The sequence below is a fragment of the Simochromis diagramma genome, unplaced genomic scaffold (assembly GCF_900408965.1).
Source record: "Simochromis diagramma unplaced genomic scaffold, fSimDia1.1 OVJJ01000371.1, whole genome shotgun sequence".
NCBI classification, from domain to species: domain Eukaryota; kingdom Metazoa; phylum Chordata; class Actinopteri; order Cichliformes; family Cichlidae; genus Simochromis; species Simochromis diagramma.
In genome coordinates, this window is record NW_024386920.1 from 1,648,323 (window position 1) to 1,667,566 (window position 19,244).

Sequence of the window (19,244 nt, forward strand, 5' to 3'; positions counted from 1 at the left end):
TGGGGTTTTTTTTTTACCAAAAGTAAAAAATGCGCCTAATCACAAACAACAACGAGTTCACCAACGAACAATCTCAACCGTAGCACATTCTTCACATTTTCACTACAAAATGGCAAGTAGTTGGTAAATGTGTACACAGACAAGTCAGCGTTTTTCATACAATCTCTGAGGAAATGTAGTTTTTAGGTAGCACTATAAACCTGTTGGCAACAATTTCATGCAGGTACAGGAGCGCACCCCCCCCCCAACAATATCTCTTCAACCCATTAGGTATTGCACATTTTCGCTTAGGGTCACTGACTGCTCTCCAGGCCACCATGGCTGGTTCTTTACTGATTTCACAGCGACCACTCACACCATTTTTCTCTAGCGATGGAGCGATGGTAGCAACGTTGCCATGGTGTCGCTGACAGGTCTCTATCCCTGTTCGACTGAGGTCCATGTTAGCCTTAGAACTTTTATTAGGTTTAAATCTTCTAGCTAAAGCTAGGAAAAAATATTGTAGTAAAATTGCATAAGTCATTTAAAACAAAACATGACAAACAACAGCCATGAAAACAGATTTTTACATTCATATAATTTAGACAATTGTGTGGTCTAATTTTTCTACTTCTATTTCATAAAAAAATGTGTGTAGATTAAATAACAAGTCCTATTGTCAAACTACCTGTGAGGGACCTGCCTGAGCTATTCAACCTGAGCTCTGGCAAAATAAGAACTTCTGCAATCCACACATCAGGTGCAACGTTTTTAACATTTTAGCTGTCTTTACCTTACAATAGGAATTTCCTTGAGGTCACTTTTGTGACCTGCCACTATATAAATCAAACCGAATTCTACTGAACATTAGATACGTTGCTGAGTAAGTCAAAGGAAAGGTGGAGGTAAGAGGGGAAAATAAAAGAAATGTATGCTGAAACACTAACACAAAAATACTAGCTATGTAATTTACCGTTTAAGCTTATTTGCATTGTCAGGGCTTATTCAGTTTCAGTTAAAGTGTGTAAAACAGCTGATACTTAGCTGAACTGAATATATAGATTTTTTCATTGTATTAGTGTAAAATCTGCATCTCATTCTCTGTCTGTAAGGCATAGGCTAATTGTTTTATGTGGCCTGACAGGCTCATTAGTCCTTCTTTTCAGCACGGAAAATATTTAAAAATGAAATGAATCTTTCTGGACAGCTTTTCCAGAGTTATTGACTCTTCTATTTTCTTTCGCCTTTATTTAGAATGTTATTTATTTGCCAAAAAAGAGGGAAAACACATAGTGGACATCCAGGAATATAATTACGGGAACTCTGGGGTTTGTGTGAGCAGAGTGGATGGAGTCCAGTTCCTGGCTTCACGCATTGTTTCAGTCTGCCCCTGGCTACACTGCTAAAAATAATGAAATGTAATGTAACTGTTTGTTAATCTTTTCTGAACTTGACATTTATTCCATTTTTTGAGTTGGAACTTCTTCACGTGTGCATATTCACATTAGCAGTTGGTCAGTATTAGTGCTGTTAGTGTGGCTTTTGTTTAAAGGGAAATTTGGGTGTTGCTCTCTATAAGACTTTAAAATCTTCTGATTCCAGTTATGAATCATAAAGTTGCCCTAATTGTAAAGAGGGAGCTAGCACTCAATTACAGTATCAGGGCTGATCTGGTCTTTTTTGTGTGTTCGGGGGGAGGTTTTGTGACATGAGAGTAACATTCGAAAAGATTTCTTATTGTTCTAAAGGAGATCAAATGAGCAGGGCTACTTCTGATAGAAAAATCCTCCTACTTCCTGTTAACATATAAACAAGTTGAATATATATAGACTTCAGAATAGTTCTCCAGTCTTCTTGAAGGACATCTCCGCTGCTTTTTGTTCACTTCTTTGTCAAAATAATGCAGCACTGCTTCAGTAAAGTTCAGGTCACGGCTCTGGGGGGGCAATCCATGACTGACAGCATTCCATTGTTTCTATCCAGGTATGCGTTTACTGTATTGACAGTGTGTTTGGGATAATTTTCATGTAGAATAAGGAAATGGTGTCCAATTTGATGCGTTCCAGATGGTAATACAGGAAAACCAAAAGCCGAATATAATAATTCCATCACTTTTGACAAGATCCCCAAAACCACTGACTGAAATTCAACCCAAAACTGACCAAAAGAAAATTTATAAGACCTTAAAAGCCTAGAGAACTATTGTTCAAGGTCAAAATTGCAAAAAAAACCAAAACCCAAAACCCCAAACAAACTACAAGAACATAATTGCAATTAGGAAACTTGAGTTACAGCTTCTCATTTATTATTTCGTATTAGGTTTATTGTGACAAGGTCAAAATGTGTGTTTTATTTAGTTTCATGTGGGGTTATGAGGACATTCCCTGGCAAGAAGAAACAGTCAAAGCTCAATCTATTACCTTCCACACACCAGTGAGCCTACGTGCAACACCATTCCCTCATATCACTTCTCATTTTCTCTCCAGCCTGAGTCGCCTCCGAATGACTCACGACTCAGAACGCCGTGCCAGGCTGCGCTGCAGTTCCACTCCGAAAAACAAGTAATGTATTCTATAATGAATGTCGTGCTCGGGGGTGTTTTATTGTGGTGGCGGCAGGTGAGAGGATGGAAATGAGGATTAAATGCTCAGAGTAGAGGGAGATTTTTCATGTCCATATTTCGTCAGCTGAAGCTTTATGAGAATTAGGTTTGAATGCCAATCTAAAAAATGTCAGTGAGCGCTGACCATGCTCCCCTGGTTTTATTATTATAGGTCAGCACTGTGCCAAAGCTTCAGAGGGGTATAATCGCGCCTCTCTGACCTTTTCAATAACCAGATGGAAAAATGGCCGATCAAACCATTCCTTGTACGTCTTTTGAAAAGTTCTGTTGCATAATGTGAATTTAAAGTAGGCTGAGATGCAATCAGCATAAGAAACGCCACAAAATTAGGTACTGACAAAATAAATGGAAATTTGGTGGGTTTCTGTGATAGATTAAATTGGGATGTAAAATCACAAAGCGCACGTTTTATATCACAGTTTTTGAGTTTTCACACACCCAAAGTGCTGTGCTTTTCTCTTCTGCCAAATGTAACTTCACCAAGATTCAGCTGTCGTGACTGCATTCATCACTTCACTTCAGCACTTAAGAAAAGCAGATTCTTCATAAAAGGATTCTTAAAAGAAGCTTTTACATGAGTAATACATAAGTAATCGCTGTGTTAAGGTTTGTTGTTTACATAGTGAAGAGTCAAAGAACACTATGGCCCTAGTTTCCCCTGCAGTTTGCCATATCATCCATTCAAGAGCCAACTTTCAGCTTAGTTTTAATCATACTCACAAACAAGCATTTTACATAATTCATGCATAAATTATTTTTGTTCAGAATGCTGTCAAAGGCTCCTGCAGCGTACTCTGATATATTCAACGCCGCGGTGCATGAGTTTAAGAGGTGGCCACACACAAAATCAGCATAAAACAAAGAAATATTATTCGGTATGCTGTGATAATAGACATGCAGTTTTACTCATTCCACCTCACTATTAGAACCCCAACATCACGTATTTGTCATGTTAGCAATAGATAGAATTACCATTAGATTTTGTGTTTTCAAGTGATGTGTCTGTCTATTTTTTCTGATTAATAAGTCCCATAGTAAGTCTTATTTTGCATTTGTTCCTTTCTTTTTTGTCTCCCTTAACTCTGAGAGGAAGCATTTAATGGCCAAAAGTGTTATTGCATTTACCAGCTAACTGTTAGCTTTAAGTAGACTCACTGTTTGGTGTTGTAGGTAGTTTACAGTGATGACACCACAAGAGCAGAGAGAGGGAAAAAAGAAGCTAAAGTGAGGGTTCCTAAATAGAAAACAAAGAGCCAAAAGATACTAAAACAAACAGAAAAATAGACACAAATGGCATTTGACAATTTCCTGTCACTACATGCGACCAGTCATGTACACTGCACTGCACTGCAGTGTCATTTTGTGGTGATCTGGCAGCATTCCTCCTCTCTTTTCTTGCACAAAGGAGCAGACACCGGTCCATTTCCCTGGTTGATGCCCTGTCCAACTCTCCTTGTATAATGGCACATCTCCTCCAAACTTATGAGACTGTGCTGGGAGACACAGCAAACAGTGTTCTGGCAGTACGCTGTGCCACCCTGGAGGAGTTGAACTACCTGTGCCAACTTGAATGGGTGACAAGTGACAAGGAGATCAGTCAGGAAGGATAAGGGCTGACAATGGCTGATGGCAGATTAAAGTTTAATGAAGTTTAAGTGACTTTGTTTGTTACGCAGTCGTGAACGATTCCTCCCTTTTTTTCATTTACTTTCATTTTTTCATTAATTACAGTGTCAGTTACTTACATTGGGCTGCACTGCAATAGTTTCTACCCTTTTTTTTACATTGGGGGTTTTAAAAACACTACCACATCACCCTTCAACCACTGAGGTAAAAGGGTGATGTGGTGTTGTCACCTTGCAGGACAGCGTGAATACCCAACTTTGTGAATGCATTCATGTTACATATTCAAATTCATACCAAAGGGGCATCCACTATGATTTTCGGATAAGTTTGAATTTCAGAGACCTTGAACTTTGACCTTGACCTTAAGGTCAGAGGTCAGGTTTTCTGAAAATCTTCAGAATGCGATAAATGGAGAATGAGTATTTATATCATAAGCCAGTGTTTTTCTACCTTGGTTGGGTGTTTTTTGTTGTTGGTTTTTTTAGCTTTTTTTCTCCTACTTCTGTTGTGTTTTGTATGGTTTTCACAGTGTGTTTGACCTTTCAAAGACACCGTAGAAAATAGTGCAAATACAACATGTCGGTTCATTATAACAGCCTCTGCAGGAAGAATGCATGAAAAGAGAAACATAGTTGCATTTTAACCATCTAGTATTCATAACAGCACTTGGTTGTAAATACAGTAATTTTCACCTGCATAGACAAAGCAAAGGATGATGTCTGGGTTTTCCATTATTCTGTAATGAACATCGTGTTTCCCAGCATGGGTAAAGTGAAAACAGATGCTACACCGACACTGAAGAAAGTAAATGTGAGAGTGCAACTGTGCAACGCTGTCTATTTGATCTAGCAAAGACGCCCCTCTTGGGTGTTCGGTGGTCCAAGAGGTATTTCAGGGGAGCTCTGCTCGACATATGAGCTCTCATCCTTTCATCACATATCCTCATACACCTGTCAATACTATCTTCATCACATACTGAGCCTACTTTCATCCTCTTCAAACCTGCGCCTAAGTAGAGTTTCAACACCTTCATAAGAGGATTACAACTGATGAACAAAGTGTTCCAGTGGCATGAAGAAAGAAAAAAGATGGTGCGTGTAAACCACTGCAATCCATGTTGAACAGAACATAGACCAGGCTGGAAGTTACTGTTGAACGTGCACAGAGCAGATTATCCTTTCATATACTGTAGCGTGACTCCATCTGCTGGTCAGAGTCTGCTGCTTTTTGTGTTCCCTATAAAATGCCAAACATCCCAGTGGTTTATGGGAACAAAGATGTTTTTGCAGGCTTTATTTATATTTCTTCTTCATCGTGCCCACCAAAATATTACACCACCACGCTTTCGCAGGAGCAACAACTCGACATTTTCTATCATTGTCAACAGTGAAAAGCAGTCAAATCAAGTGAATATCTAATAAGGTAACACTCTATGTAGAACTAAACTCACTCTTCTTGCTACCCTGCACTTCTAAATGTTGTGCATGAAATACTTCAGCAAATCAGACCAAGGCTGATTTAGTCCTGTTTGGACTATTTTTCATTGTTTTCAGTTTTAATCATGTGAGCTGGCTTCCTTTTCCCTTTGAAGAATTTGACTACCCACCTGCAGCAAATCTATTCTGGGTGACTTCAGGTTTCTGACAGGGGTTATTTGGTTAAAGGTGTGATCCACAATGCACAGCAACCTCCTTTTTCTTTCTCAGAATTCGCACCAGTTGTTCGCCATCTGCGGCACACTTTTCGCAACAATACAACCCCCCAACAACAAACTGCTCTTTATGAAATCTCCTCTCGCCTGCTGTGAGTCTTTTTATCAAAACAAATGCATGTATTTAAATCCATAAATCCTTTTGGCTTTATTCATGGGTACTAATAAATACTATACCTTCACATACCGAGTGCTCATATTAGACATGGCTCGAGTTTCAGATAATGTCACTGCTGTATCCTCAGGTAATACCAGACTTGCCAAAAACACGTAGCTTCATAGTTCTCTGAATGAGGAGTGTCACATTCAGTTTCGCAATGGGCCACACTGGGAAAGTACAGTGCAGTAATTTCCCAGTGTGGGGCAGTTACTTTTTTACGCAGGTTCAGGTAAGCTTGGATAACTTTTCCCATAATAAATGACATCATCATATAAAAACTGCATTTTGTATTTACCGAGGTTATCTTTGTCTACTATTCAAATTTGTTTGATGATCTGTAACATTTAAGAGTGACAATATATATAAAATTTTAAAAAAAAATCTGAAATCAGGAACGACACAAATACTTTTTCATGGCTCTACAGATTCACACCCAGGACATATATGGCAAAGCATGCTTTCATTTAATCAAAACCTACACTTAAAACTATTCTTGGTCTTTTTAAACATGAAGCAATAATATATCAAAGTATAAAACAAAGTCAGTACACATCAATGATCTCAATCTGTCCAGCTAGGAAGCATAAACCATGGTGAACACATTACATAAACCTTTTTTGGACAGTCTGGTCAGAAATACACACATAAGTATCCCACTGGAGGTCATCCTGTAGGGCTCTGATAACACTCCTCTTGGTCCTGCTGCTGCGTTGATGCTTTTCTACAGCCTGTCCAAGTGTGCTCATATAACCGCCCGTCTGCTGGTATCTCATCCACACTGTGCTTGAAGTTACTTCTGGTCGTAGTATGTATGGGTGTCCCCTCCTGGAGGAGTTGGACTACCTGTGCAATGCCTTGTATGCACCATCACGTGCTGCCAGCTGTGACAGGAACTAAGAGAAAGCTGAAAAATCAGATAGGAGGGGCAATGGTCTGTGGCCACCACCTGCAAAACTATTTCCTTTCTTGGAGGTTGGTCTTATTGTTGCCTCCCTGCTGCACCTGTTGCCCCTTTGACTTGCACCAAATCAGCTGAAATGCCTTCACAGTGGATTATTATGATATGCCTGATGTTTAATAATGTGTTATACTACGATGATTGAGGGTTCGCTTAATGTTTTTATGTGGCAGCTTAGTCAAAGCAAAAATAACAAATATTCAATCTTGTTAACCATCTATTTAACAGGATGACCACATAATGGTAAATGTCAGAATAAAGTAAAACATGGCTAATGGTGTTATTTGCATGTAGTATACATGCTGCATACAAGAATCTACAAACTCAATTAACTTTGAACTTTCTTCAGTATAGCAACACAAATTCTCTTCGTTGGGCCTTTCTTCACAATGAGTATTTCTTGGCAATCTTAGCTCTGTAGAGTTTAATGTTGAAGGGACCTATTCGCACGATCAGCCAATAGTATCAAATGACATTCTCAGAGGACATTAAAAGCTCGTTTTTTTGCACGTGTGCATGTGCACATGTCCATAAACAGTAAAAAGGTGACAACTCCAAAACCTAATTCAGCTCCGTGAGTTCCCCTCCTGACGACGCTCTCCGCTCCTGTCTCCTGGTGACACAAAAACACGCAGCTTAGCAGGACACCCACAGCAGCAATGTTGTTCACGAACACTCATCAACAGAGGTACTTTACAGGTTTGTCGCAGTATAATCCTGCGCTGACTGGAGCTCTGCCACCTTCTTAAATAGCACGCTCTTGATGAGGCCGCATAACAGTTCCACAAACCATGATTTCCATGGTGGCGGCAGAACAGTTCAGGTGGCCCACCAAACCGGTGGCGATGCTGGCGAGATCCTTCTGGTGGCATGCCACGGGTCCAGCAGCGACAGTGAGACAGTTCTGGAGGTTGGCCCAGTGGGCGGCGACTGTGGCAAAACAGTTTAGGTGGCCTGCCACGGGCCTGGTGTTGGTAACATGGCAGCTCTGGTGGACGGCCGCGGATCCCTTGGCAGCAACTTAGCGGCTCAGGTGGCCGTTCGCGGGTCCAGTGGCAGCAGCGTTGCACAGCAGACGCTCCATGACGTCCAGGTCATGCAGGCTGTGGCCTGGGCAACTTGGTGGATGGCCGGCATGCATGGCCAGACGAGGCAGGACCAGGTGGCTTGACATCCTGAGGTGCAGCAGACGGCCCACACCCCCCCGGCGTGCTGTCCTCCAGCTCGGGCTGAGCGGGTCCCCCCAGGCGGGGCGGCAGCTGCAGATGGTTGAGGCGATGGCGATGGTGGTGTGGCAGCCACAGGTGGTGGAGATGATGGTGGCGAAGCTGCCATGAGCATCTGTGATGATGGTGGTGTGGCAGCCTCAGCCTGGTTTACTCATAACAGATTCACAGTTAGTAGCTACAGGGCCCACTGACAGTCTCTAGGCCCACTGACTCAGAGAAACCCACAGTGGACAGGTTAGCCAAAACCGCTCTCTCTCCACATTTAGCAGGCTTAGCATTGCCAGTGAGCGGGGAAGAAACAGTCTTTAGTTTCCTGTTCAAAGCAAGTAGAATTACAACTATGGCTGAGTAACTCTCTGCGGCGCCTTGCTCAGCTGGTACGGAATCAGCTGATTCTTCTAAAGCCACAGGAGTGAGGTGAGTTGTGGTTTGACGATGGCACGGGCGCCGTCTCCTCCGAGGTTCCAACAAGTGAGCAGCAAGCGACGGTGGGAAAACCGTCCGTCGATGCAGAAAAAAAACAGGAAGCAAGGGCTCCCAGGAGGGCAGCCAAATCCTCCTTGCTCAGACTGCCCAAACCAAACAGCTCAAAGCTGGAGCTTACTCTCATGTCCAAAAAGCTCACAGAAAAGGTAGAGGATGACAGGAAGTTATCAAAAAACACTACCTCTATTTGTCTCTGGTGTTTGCTCGCAGTCTGGATTATGCTTCAGCAGTAATCCCAGAGCTGGGAGAACAACTCCTTCTCTGAGGCAACACTTGAGTCCGCCAGGTCCATTATGGCGGGATTATACTGTCACGGATTGCAATGGCAGACCGTGGAGTTGAGGTAAGAAGGACCCAAACACTGGACTCTTATTGTGAAGGAGAGTCGATTTATTTAAAACAACCAAAACCCTACATATGGAAAAATAAACATACAAAATACAAAAATACATGAGCCCTGGGTCCCTAGACCCACACCATGACAGTTTTCGGATGTTGCTTGCCTTTTGTTCCATTCACTGTCCATTTGATCCCAGACTGCTTCAATAATGTTGAAGTCGGGGCTCTGGAGAGGCTTGTCCATGACTAATAGTGTGTAATGTGTGTTTCTCTATTTGGCCAGTATGTTTGGGATCATTGACATGTTCCACAGGGTTCCTCACCAGGACCAATTCTGTTGATATTATACATGCTTCCTTTAGGTACTATCGTTCAAAGCCATAGCATAAATTTTCACTGCTATGCAGATGATGCCCAGCTCTATCCATTAAGCCAGATGTCATTGGTTTTTCTCTGTATAAAAACAACATTAAGCACCTTAAGGCAAATTGTGATTTGGCATTGTGTAATTAAAACTGAAAAGAAACTGAACTGAATTGCCATGGTGAAGAGTGAAACTATAGCCAATCAGAGACTTTCATCATATTGTGTGGTGGAGCGGAATCGAACTATAATTTTCTGTGTTCATAATTCCATGAAACAATGGAACCATGACACTTACTGCTGTGTATCTTTCCTGACTTCCATCCTTGAAGCTGATTTTAGCTACAAGTTTCAAATTTGGACTCATCTCTCCAACAGACCGGTTGCCACTGATTTTCAGTTCAATTCTTGTGTATTTTGGCACACCTGAGGCTTTTCCCCTCTGTTTCTCTTCGTTAAGAAGCCCCCCCTCTATTAAGAGGTTTGGGTGAACTGCAGATAGATCAGCTGAAGAGTCCATCTCTATGGTCCTGTCAGGTGTTTGCTGGATTTTTGTTTCCTTTTTCTGAGGGACATGACTTTCAGATACTTCAGCTCATCTACTGTAAATCACTTATATGGGACGTTTTTTGCTAATAGCTCTATGGGAACCACTTTGGTGATGCAAAAATATTTCCTGTCAAACTATTTCTTCTTTTTTTGTTGTTTTTTGTTTGTTTTGTTTTGATTTTGTTTAAATCTTTGACATCTTCTCTCCATTATTTTGCATTTAACACTTTGGTGCAGATTAGATCAAATCTGATGACCAATCTTTTGCTTTCATTGTGAGTCAACATGGAGCCGAGTCATCCATGTGCAGCTCTTCCTCAAATTCTGCTTCTTTTTTTCTCACACGGTGACTTGCATTTAGGTGTTTTACATACAGATGTAGCCAAAGTGGAAGTTGATTATTTACGGCTCACTTGCTCAAGCATGCTCCTGTAGTTTGAATCCCAGTAATGAATTTGTTTGTTAATATGCATTTTTAATGGCCGTGTTTCCTCTTTTGTTTATGTAGCCATTGATTGGCTTTGTTCTGTCAGTCTTTCTTAACAAACACCTTCCACCAGTGTGGCTTTGGTGCAAAGGTCCTGCCTGTTTCCTTTTGAAAACCAGGCCACTTTTTGAACGCCTTTGAGAATTATTTTGACTAACAGAAGCTGTGATACATTTCATTGGATGAAAAACTGCATCTGCAAATCATTAGAGGTTTCCTGCACTAGCCCTTCCCGTCACCGCTGACATTACTGGTTCTAACTCAAGGCCCAGCAGATTTATGTGGTTGTGGCTCGAGCAGTAAAGCAGTAGAGCACCTACTAATTAAAAGGTTGGTGGTTTAATCCCTAGCTGCTTCAGTTTACATGCTAAAGTACTCTTGGGCAAGGAACTGAACCCCAAATTATTCTCCAAGGCGTTTATTAGTGAACGTTAGAAAACACTTCGATATAGCAGGGGTGGGGAATGCTTGTGTCTGACTGGATGAATGAGACATGTTGTACAAAGTGCTTTATACACTCTTTTTCTGGTAGAACTGTGCAGGACTGCTCTAGATTGGATTCTAGATTGTTGGATTTTTCTGCTACAGAGCCTCAGGGTCAGAGACTGAGTCAGTTTCTCAGGCTTCGATGAGTGGGAAGCCAGTGTGGTACCGTGACCCTGCAAGTGAAATAAGCACTCCTATGGGCTGATGGCGTTCAAAGTTGTGGTTGTCATTTCTTGACTTTATTTATTTGATAGATGACCATGATATACAGCAGCGCCACCCACAGATGAAGGTCCTGGGTTTCGCTGTGTGGCGTTTGAATGTTCTCCCTGTCCCTGTGTGGGGTTTCTCTGGGTGCTCTGACTTCCTCCCACAGATCAAACACATGCATGTTAGGCTGATCTGTGATTCTAAATCAGCCGTAGATGTGAATGTGAGTGTGAAGGCTTGTTTGTCTCTCTGCGTGGTCTGACCAGGGATGCACACTGGGATAAGCTTCTGCACCTGCAGTTGTTTTATCGGGGAGGGGGAGCAGTGGACTCTTTGTATTACTAACAGTCTCAGAAAGCAGAACTAAATGAGAGTGCTTTAAAACAAAACTAACACCTTTTAATGACATCTCGCCACATAATTTCCGTTATCTTCTTACAGCTGCTTAGCAGATCCTCCCTGAAAATCTCAGACTCATATCTGAAACCTTTTATTCCAGATCTCCCTCGGGGTTTGGGAGATTAATCATTGTCTTTCAAACTGACATTTTAGTTCCACACTCGTCCAAGTCGCCCTCTTTACTAATCTCAGTTTCAATCTAATGCCAGCAGTGACTTTTTAATAGTATATTGCAAGCGAACTGTTTTGAGGGGATCTCAAATCACAAAAAGGACCTTTCAGTGATGGAGCTGAGATAAAGCCGTGCAGGGCTTGAGAGGTTTAAATCTCCACGTCAAAGGCACATTTTTACCAAGATCAGGTGTTCTCGCTTTGCTTAAAAATAGTTCATTGTATTCGGTCTCAGTTTTAGACAGACACAAATCTTTGTACGCAAATCCTTGTTCATATGAGAACTGAAGCAGAGATAAGACACTGCAGTCATGGTTTGTGCTCAGCGTAGTGTAAAACACATGGTGTGGAACTGCCCAGCAGTTTCACACTGATGTCGAGAAAGTTTACTCACATCTTCCCAACAAGTGTCAGGCACGCTCAGCAGTGCATTAATATCTGTCAACACTGAGTCACTGTAGGAGCTCCGTGTGCGAAGACTGGAACACGGAGCTGCACAAATCTTAATTCTTATTTAAAACGTTTTTTTTTTAGTATGATTAAATTGGCACATTTTTCTAGTTTAACAAAGTAAAACACTTTGATCTGTAGTAGCAGCATTTTAGCATTTTGCACAATGATCTAAAAACACACTAAAGGACTAAAAGGCAAACTTTGCTTATATTCTAGTTCGAGGTGCCAGAATTGGCCCTGTAAAGACTCCAATCTGGCCCACTGGATGTTTTTATAAAATGTGAGTTAGGGCATAAATTTTGTATTTTTAATTGTATTTTCTTTCTAAGTTTTACAGCTTTTCCTACTGATGAAGACCTCTCCATGATCATGGTCACATCAGTTTGTTTTTATTACAATATTCAATTCAATTCAATTCAATTCAATTTTATTTATATAGCGCCAAATCACAACAAAAGTCGCCTCATGACAACATCAGCCTGTTATGGTGTCGTTGGTGGGTGCTAACAATGAGGTCACATGCGTAGCCAGCCTAGAAACTCATGTCTCCCAAGGCCCAGTATGTCGATGTCACTTCTGAAGACGATCCATAAAAAATTGTGGGTAACACAAAGTGTTGACTGATTTTCCTATTTAAACTCAACCTTGGTCCAATTTCCCCCAAAATTAAATCAATTTTTTTTCACTACAATAGAAATGTAAAAACAGACATTTTCTGTGAATAAACAAGAAATTTCTGTTTATAATTTTACACATTTACCTCTTGCAGATTAAGCCCAGAGACTCGTGCTGACAGATTTCTTGCATTTACTACAGCAGTGTTTTTATTATCATATAAAAAACATCCCCCTCCCCAAAAATGTATACATTTTGTCGAAATTGGACTTTTGTTCTGATATTAAACTATCTCAGGGATTAAACGTGGCCTGGCCCACTTAAGATCAAACTGGAATAAATGTGGCGTCTGAGCTCTAGGCCATATATCTTTTCTTTTTTAATGAATGTTTTATATTCTTTAAAAAAAGATGTAGAGGGTATTTCATATTCTATGTAGTTCAAGTGTAATTAAGTGGAAAAGGACTAAAATAATAATGACGAGTTCTCCTAACAGCCTCTTGTAGCTCGCTCCAAATTATATACAGATTTAATTCTTCACGGCACAGATTCACCGAGGTGCTGGAAACATTCCTCAGATGTTTTAGTCCATATTGCCATGACAGCATCACACAGCTGCAGATTTGATCAGCTGCACATCCATGATGTGAATCTCCTGCTGCACCACATCCCAAGAGTGCTCCGGTCAGGTGACTGTGGAGGTCACTAGAGTGCAGTGAACTGTCTCACACTTCCATGTGCCAGACACTCAGTACCAGACATCGTGTTTACTATATGGACTACGCTCAGTCTCAAAATACAGTCCAAGGGAAACTGACTACAATATATAGGCACTTTTCTTGTCTGACCTCACTCTGTGTGTGTGTGTGTGTGTTTAAGTGGGAGGATCCTCCTCATGCATAGGGGGAAGTCCCCAGTCTGGCACTAAGTGTATATTTAAATTAGCTTCCACGCTGAAATACAGGCCTGTGTCACTCTCATCTTCAAATCAAGGGTTCTCCCTCCGCGTCTTCATCTCGCTTGGTAAGTCATCTCTGCCAACATCATTAACAGCCTATAGCAGCGGCTCAAGTAAGATAAATGTGCTTCGTTAGCATTTGAAACGCAGGTGAGAATCAAATCCATTTATCGAGTGCTGGTTAAGTTCCCATAGAGGACCTTCATAACAAACCAAGCGGCTCGTTGAGGCTTTTATAACGAGAAACAATGTTTTCTATCAGTTTGAACGCAGTTTACGTCCTTCTGTAGATTCCAAACATGAAAACGCCCTCCATAAATAAGCACAGAAATGGCTAAGTGCATTTAAAAGGTACTCTGAATTCAGACGCTGGGGACTTTATATGTGTTTCTGAAAGTTAAAGAGAGAACATACTGTATATGAATCCTGAATTAGACACAGAGTGCTGCTCGCTGGGGTGTGACGGATATACCCGGGCATTAGTCTTAGCGCTCTATGTGAAAGCAGCGCGGGGCGGAGGTGGTGTAGAGATCTGCATCTTTTTGCACTTGGATGACTCAGTGCTCACTGGAGCAAAGAAAAATATGCTTAAGAAGAAAGTACATGATTTCTAAAAGGATGCTGGTTGTAGCTATGCTAAGTTTTGCTCCAAAAAACATGTGGAAAACACAAAAAGAGGACAAAAATTGAGATATTTCTCAGTAAAGCCTCGATTTCTAAAATAATACAGTTTCACTGGGTCAAGGATAGAGCTAGCAGTCTAATCCACTACAATGCATGCATTACATATCACAGCTGCTTTGCTTTCATATATATAAATACCAGAATAACACGCACATAAAATAACCAACATAATGTGTAGTTAGCCAATGCCACAGCTGCTCGTTTACAGCCACCCATCTTTTTAAAGTTTCTTTATAAATAAACTTTTCATAGAGATCAAGTCACAAAGACAGAAAGAAAATAATAAAATCGTTTGTTTTGGTCCCTTTGTGTGTGTTTCAGTGTGAGGGTTATCAGGCCGATGGGTGGAGGCTGTGCTGAAGGTCAGTATCGGGATGCTTTGGTGGGGTGTATGGACTGTCTGGGGACATGTCAGAAATCACTTGTAATCAGCAGATGCAGAAGTTTCTGTGGTGAGAGCACACACATGCATTCACAGACACATGCAGGGGCATTTTTTTAATGCAACTTTTCCAAGATTGCAACTTAAAATCCAGCTAGAATTACACATAAACTTGAAGACATATAGATGTAACATGTATTTTTGATATTTGACTTTCTTCCTGAAGGTAATAGCAACAGCAGAGATACTCTTAAACCCACACAGTTCAGTTTCTTACATGTCTTCTGCTTCTTCTCTCACGTTGTCTCCTTCTGCATCAGAGGCTGTAAATTGTAAGACTCAACCTGGCCACTACTACGATAAGCTGCTAAACAAATGTATAGAGTGTAAAGAGATCTGCGGCACACATCCTCCAGAATGCGCCTCACACTGCCAGAGTGAGTGCTGACCCCTCGGTGACCTTTGTCCTGATGGGGTTTTTCTGTGTTTTTAAACCTTAAAGAAGGAAGTATTGGAAAATATCAAAACTTTATCAAATTGTTCTGATTGACTAACATTGTTCAGAGCTTATATACCTGACATATGAATCTAGAAGCATTCAGTCAAAAGATCTGTCCTCCTTCTTTCCTAGCTGAAGTTGTCGCAGGACCCTCCACACTGAAAGACTCTGATATCCTCATCTACTCCCTGCTGGCTGTGTGCCTGGCGCTGCTGTTTTCTAGCTTGTTTCTGGCCTTTGTAGCCTTTCTTAGAGGAGGCAAGGCCAAAACTTCTAACCAAGGATCCACACAGGGCAGTCAATCCAAGAAGAAGAAAGAGAGCGAGGCCAGGCCGGGACAGGAGACTGGTATTCCAGCTGGGCAACTTGGAAAAAGCTCCAAAGGTTAGTCTGGAATGAACCAAAAAACCATTGGAAACACTGAGCAGTTTAACGAGGGTCTGCCTTCTTCACTTATAGATATTCTAATGTCTCCGAGCTGCCCCGTTAACCTCGAGCCATCAGACGACTCCCTGCCAACAGAGACCTGCGTGTGTGTCCACTGCTTCCCCGACATGAACGTGCGAGGCCCGGCCCACAGCAGGACGCTCAGAGACCCTCCTGTGCTCTACCAGCAAGCTGTCCTCCAAAGAGCCCAGACCCAAAACGGAGGGGCTTGCTGGACGGAGCAGAGCTTCCGAACCTACGACATGAAGGTCCAGGAGGAGGCAGCAGTGGGATGAGTTTAGTGGTGCAAGTGAACTGGAATTAATTACCGTGTCTCCGATCCATCAGAGAAGGTTGTCGATATACTGGATATTTTGTTGGGGGTAAAAAAACAACAACAAAAAAAACCCCAAAACCAACAATAACAGCAAAAAAAACCCTAAAAACGAAATGCTACAAACACCATCACAATATGTGACAAAGTATGTGACAAATCAGTCCGTCACTATAAATATAATATGGACATAGCGTCTAGGTTGAATTTACTGACCACCAGGGGGCGAAACCAAGCCCTCAGCCTTGACCTTAACTCTACTCTTTTAAGCACTTGTTTAACACTTTCCGGAAAATCCTATAGATCCATCACTCATTTCAGATCTTATGAAATCAAATATTAACTCAATTTCATGTAAATTCGGTGATTCTGAGAGCCAGAAAAGAGACCCAGAGTGTTATGACTGGTTAATGATCAGTCCCTCCCCTGATAACGTAGTCGCAAGACACAAAGATGGAGAGGGTGAAAATTCCCAGCTTTATAACAACAGTCCACAAACCGTTTTTTGACCTCTCAGTTCCTTCACTCATCATTTATACTGAAACCTTCACACTCACTTTTAATACAAAAACTGTAATTATATCTTTGCTGGAAAAATTGTCTGATTTTAAGGATTTTTATGAACTACATGTGCGTGTGCGTGCGTGCGTGCGTGCGTGCGTGTGCGTGTGCATTAACATCTTTGTAGGGACCAAACATTGGATGTTTACTATACTTGTGGGGACCGATCCCGGTCCCAATGAGTTTTAAGGTTTTTTTGAGACTCAAATTGTGGTTTTAGTGTCGGGGTTACAATTAGGTTATGGTTACGTTTAGGGTTAGGGTCAGGCATTCATTTTTGATGGTTAGGGTAAGGGTAAGGGGTTAGAGAAACCGTTACGTCAATGAGACGTCAATGAGATGTCCCCACAAGAATATAAATACACATGTCAAGTCAAGTGCGTGTGTTGGAATTTAAATTTGTGTTTGTCTTTTTCCAGCATGTTTTAAACCCTCATAAAAAAACCTTCATAAGTAAGCACATGAAACTAAATCAATTTTACCCAAAGTGCACTTTTTAAAGGGTCAAATGATATAACAAATATGAAATTGATATGAAAGGTCTTATTATTATCTACATTTTGATAGTAGATAAGCCATCTTATCTACTAGTCATCTTTATGCTGTAAAAAACCAGCTGATTCTAAAGGGATCAGGTGGGAATGTTTTTTTTTTTTTTTTTTTTCTATATGTATCGACCCAATTGGGAAAACCGGGAATTAAAGGGAAGTAACAGCAGGATGTTCAGGTTTCCCTCGACTGTGGTGTGAAAATAACACACTTTAACATGAATACAACTTTATGCTTCACTTCATATTTCCACATATGAAACATGCTTATAGGTTTTCTGTCATGTTGCTTTTGCTTAATGTCATTGTGAATGTGTAAATGTAAATCATCAGGCCGCATATTGCAATAGCTACAATGAATAAATATTGCCAGTCAAGCTTACAAGTGTGACTTTGTGACATCATGACTAGTTTTGAATATGACTGTGGATGTCAAGTGGCAGCGTGAGTCAGCGTCCAAATTCAATTTTCAGGGGTTTTTTTTGTTTTATTTATATGGTGCCAAATCGCAACAGTTGCCTCAAGAAACTTTCTATTGTAAGGTAAAGAACCTACAATAATACAAAGAAAACAGAGAAAACCCACCAATAATTTGACTCCCTGTGAGCAAGAGTTTTGGTGACAGTGGGAAGGAAAAACTCCCTTTTAGCAGGATGTAACCTCCAGCAGAACAAGGCTCAGGGAGGGGCGGCCATCTGCTGTAACCATTTATGGGTGACCGAGAAAAAAAAAAAAAAAAAAAAACCCGCATGCTGTGCAAGAGAGCCAAAGATGAATAATAATGTGGTTATGGGTAGTGTCATAACGGCTATACAGCATTTCAGAGGATTTACTCTGCTCTGGGTCTTCTAATAAGAATTTGAAGCGCTTGCTGTACACCGCTCCTGCGTCTGACTTTCGGACACGACGGTCCTGACTTGACTTTTGTGAAAAACGGATATGGAGCATATTTTTAGCAATGCAGAAAGAGACTTTGTGACTCTGCTTTCCCCCAGTGGTTTGTTTGCAAAGTTTCATACTGTTCTGCTATGAATTGCTGTTACAGCCTTATACCAAAGGGCACAAATATAATCGACACTTTAAGATGTCAAGCAAGTGAAGGTCTCTTTAGCTTGTAAACGGCAGATGCAAACGAGCTATACCAACACGTTACATACCAACGATATGTGACAATTCGTCTGTATGTTACGCATTCTGAGGCATGAGAGCAGGTTGGAATGAACCTATAAATGTAAGGTTATGGTTAAGGTTAGGTTAGGACTGCAATAGAAAGCCACGAAGCGAATAAAAAGGGAAGTGCATTCGCTTCAATTAAGAATCTGGAGTGTTTCATAAGGATGCGGAAGGGTACCTTTCCCGTTACTATGACACGCCTCGAGCCGTGACAAATCGATGGTATGTTACGCGTCGGGAATGAGAACTTTGATTTAATTTAGAAACATTAAAACAATGAGAGCTGGAAAAAGTATTTGTAATTTCATTGATTTAAAGATGGTTTTTTTTTTTTTTTTTTTTTTAACTTGTCAGTTATATAATTTGCTTTCTTTCTCCAAAAGAAAATATTTTGTTGGTTTTCTATTAACATTTTTTAGACAATTTTATCGCCTTCTTGATACCATTGCAACACCTTGATTCTTAACTTTTTCAGCCATTCTGTCACTTCCGTGTTGCTTTATCTGTTTTCACAGACGAGCTAACGTTTAAACTTACAGTTGACTCAGTGAATGCACAGTAGGGTCCTGTGGTTGCAAAGCTAGCCAAAAGCATGACCACTCCAGCACCGTGCTTGCTTGCTTGACAGTTGGCATGAGGTGTTTGGGCTGATGTTAGTTGTCACCATGAATCTTTTACAGTCGTTTTCAAACCCTTCAATCAGCAATATAACATTAAAATATAGCAACACAAACAATAAAATAAACACATAAATATAATCTTACATAATTAGTGACAAAAAGCAACACACAAAGATTTTACAGATATAGATTCTTCTTTATTTGAGTGTCTTTCC

The 19,244-nt window shown here is 41.0% G+C and overlaps 1 protein-coding gene across 2 annotated transcripts; it reads left to right on the top strand.

Moving 5' to 3' along the window:
• The first annotated feature begins 13,713 nt into the window (after positions 1-13,713).
• On the top strand, positions 13,714-17,136 carry LOC120736620 (tumor necrosis factor receptor superfamily member 13B). Of its 2 annotated transcripts, none has more exons than XM_040036867.1 (5): positions 13,714-13,867; positions 14,808-14,848; positions 15,189-15,305; positions 15,500-15,751; positions 15,827-17,136. In XM_040036867.1, exons 2-5 carry the CDS (start codon positions 14,827-14,829, stop codon positions 16,087-16,089), a joined length of 654 nt encoding a protein of 217 aa, XP_039892801.1. In that variant the 5' UTR covers positions 13,714-13,867; positions 14,808-14,826; the 3' UTR covers positions 16,090-17,136. The 2 variants fall into 2 exon arrangements, with proteins under 2 accessions (XP_039892801.1, XP_039892800.1); XM_040036866.1 differs by having other exon boundaries at positions 13,717-13,867; positions 14,808-14,938.
• Positions 17,137-19,244: the final 2,108 nt, after the last annotated feature.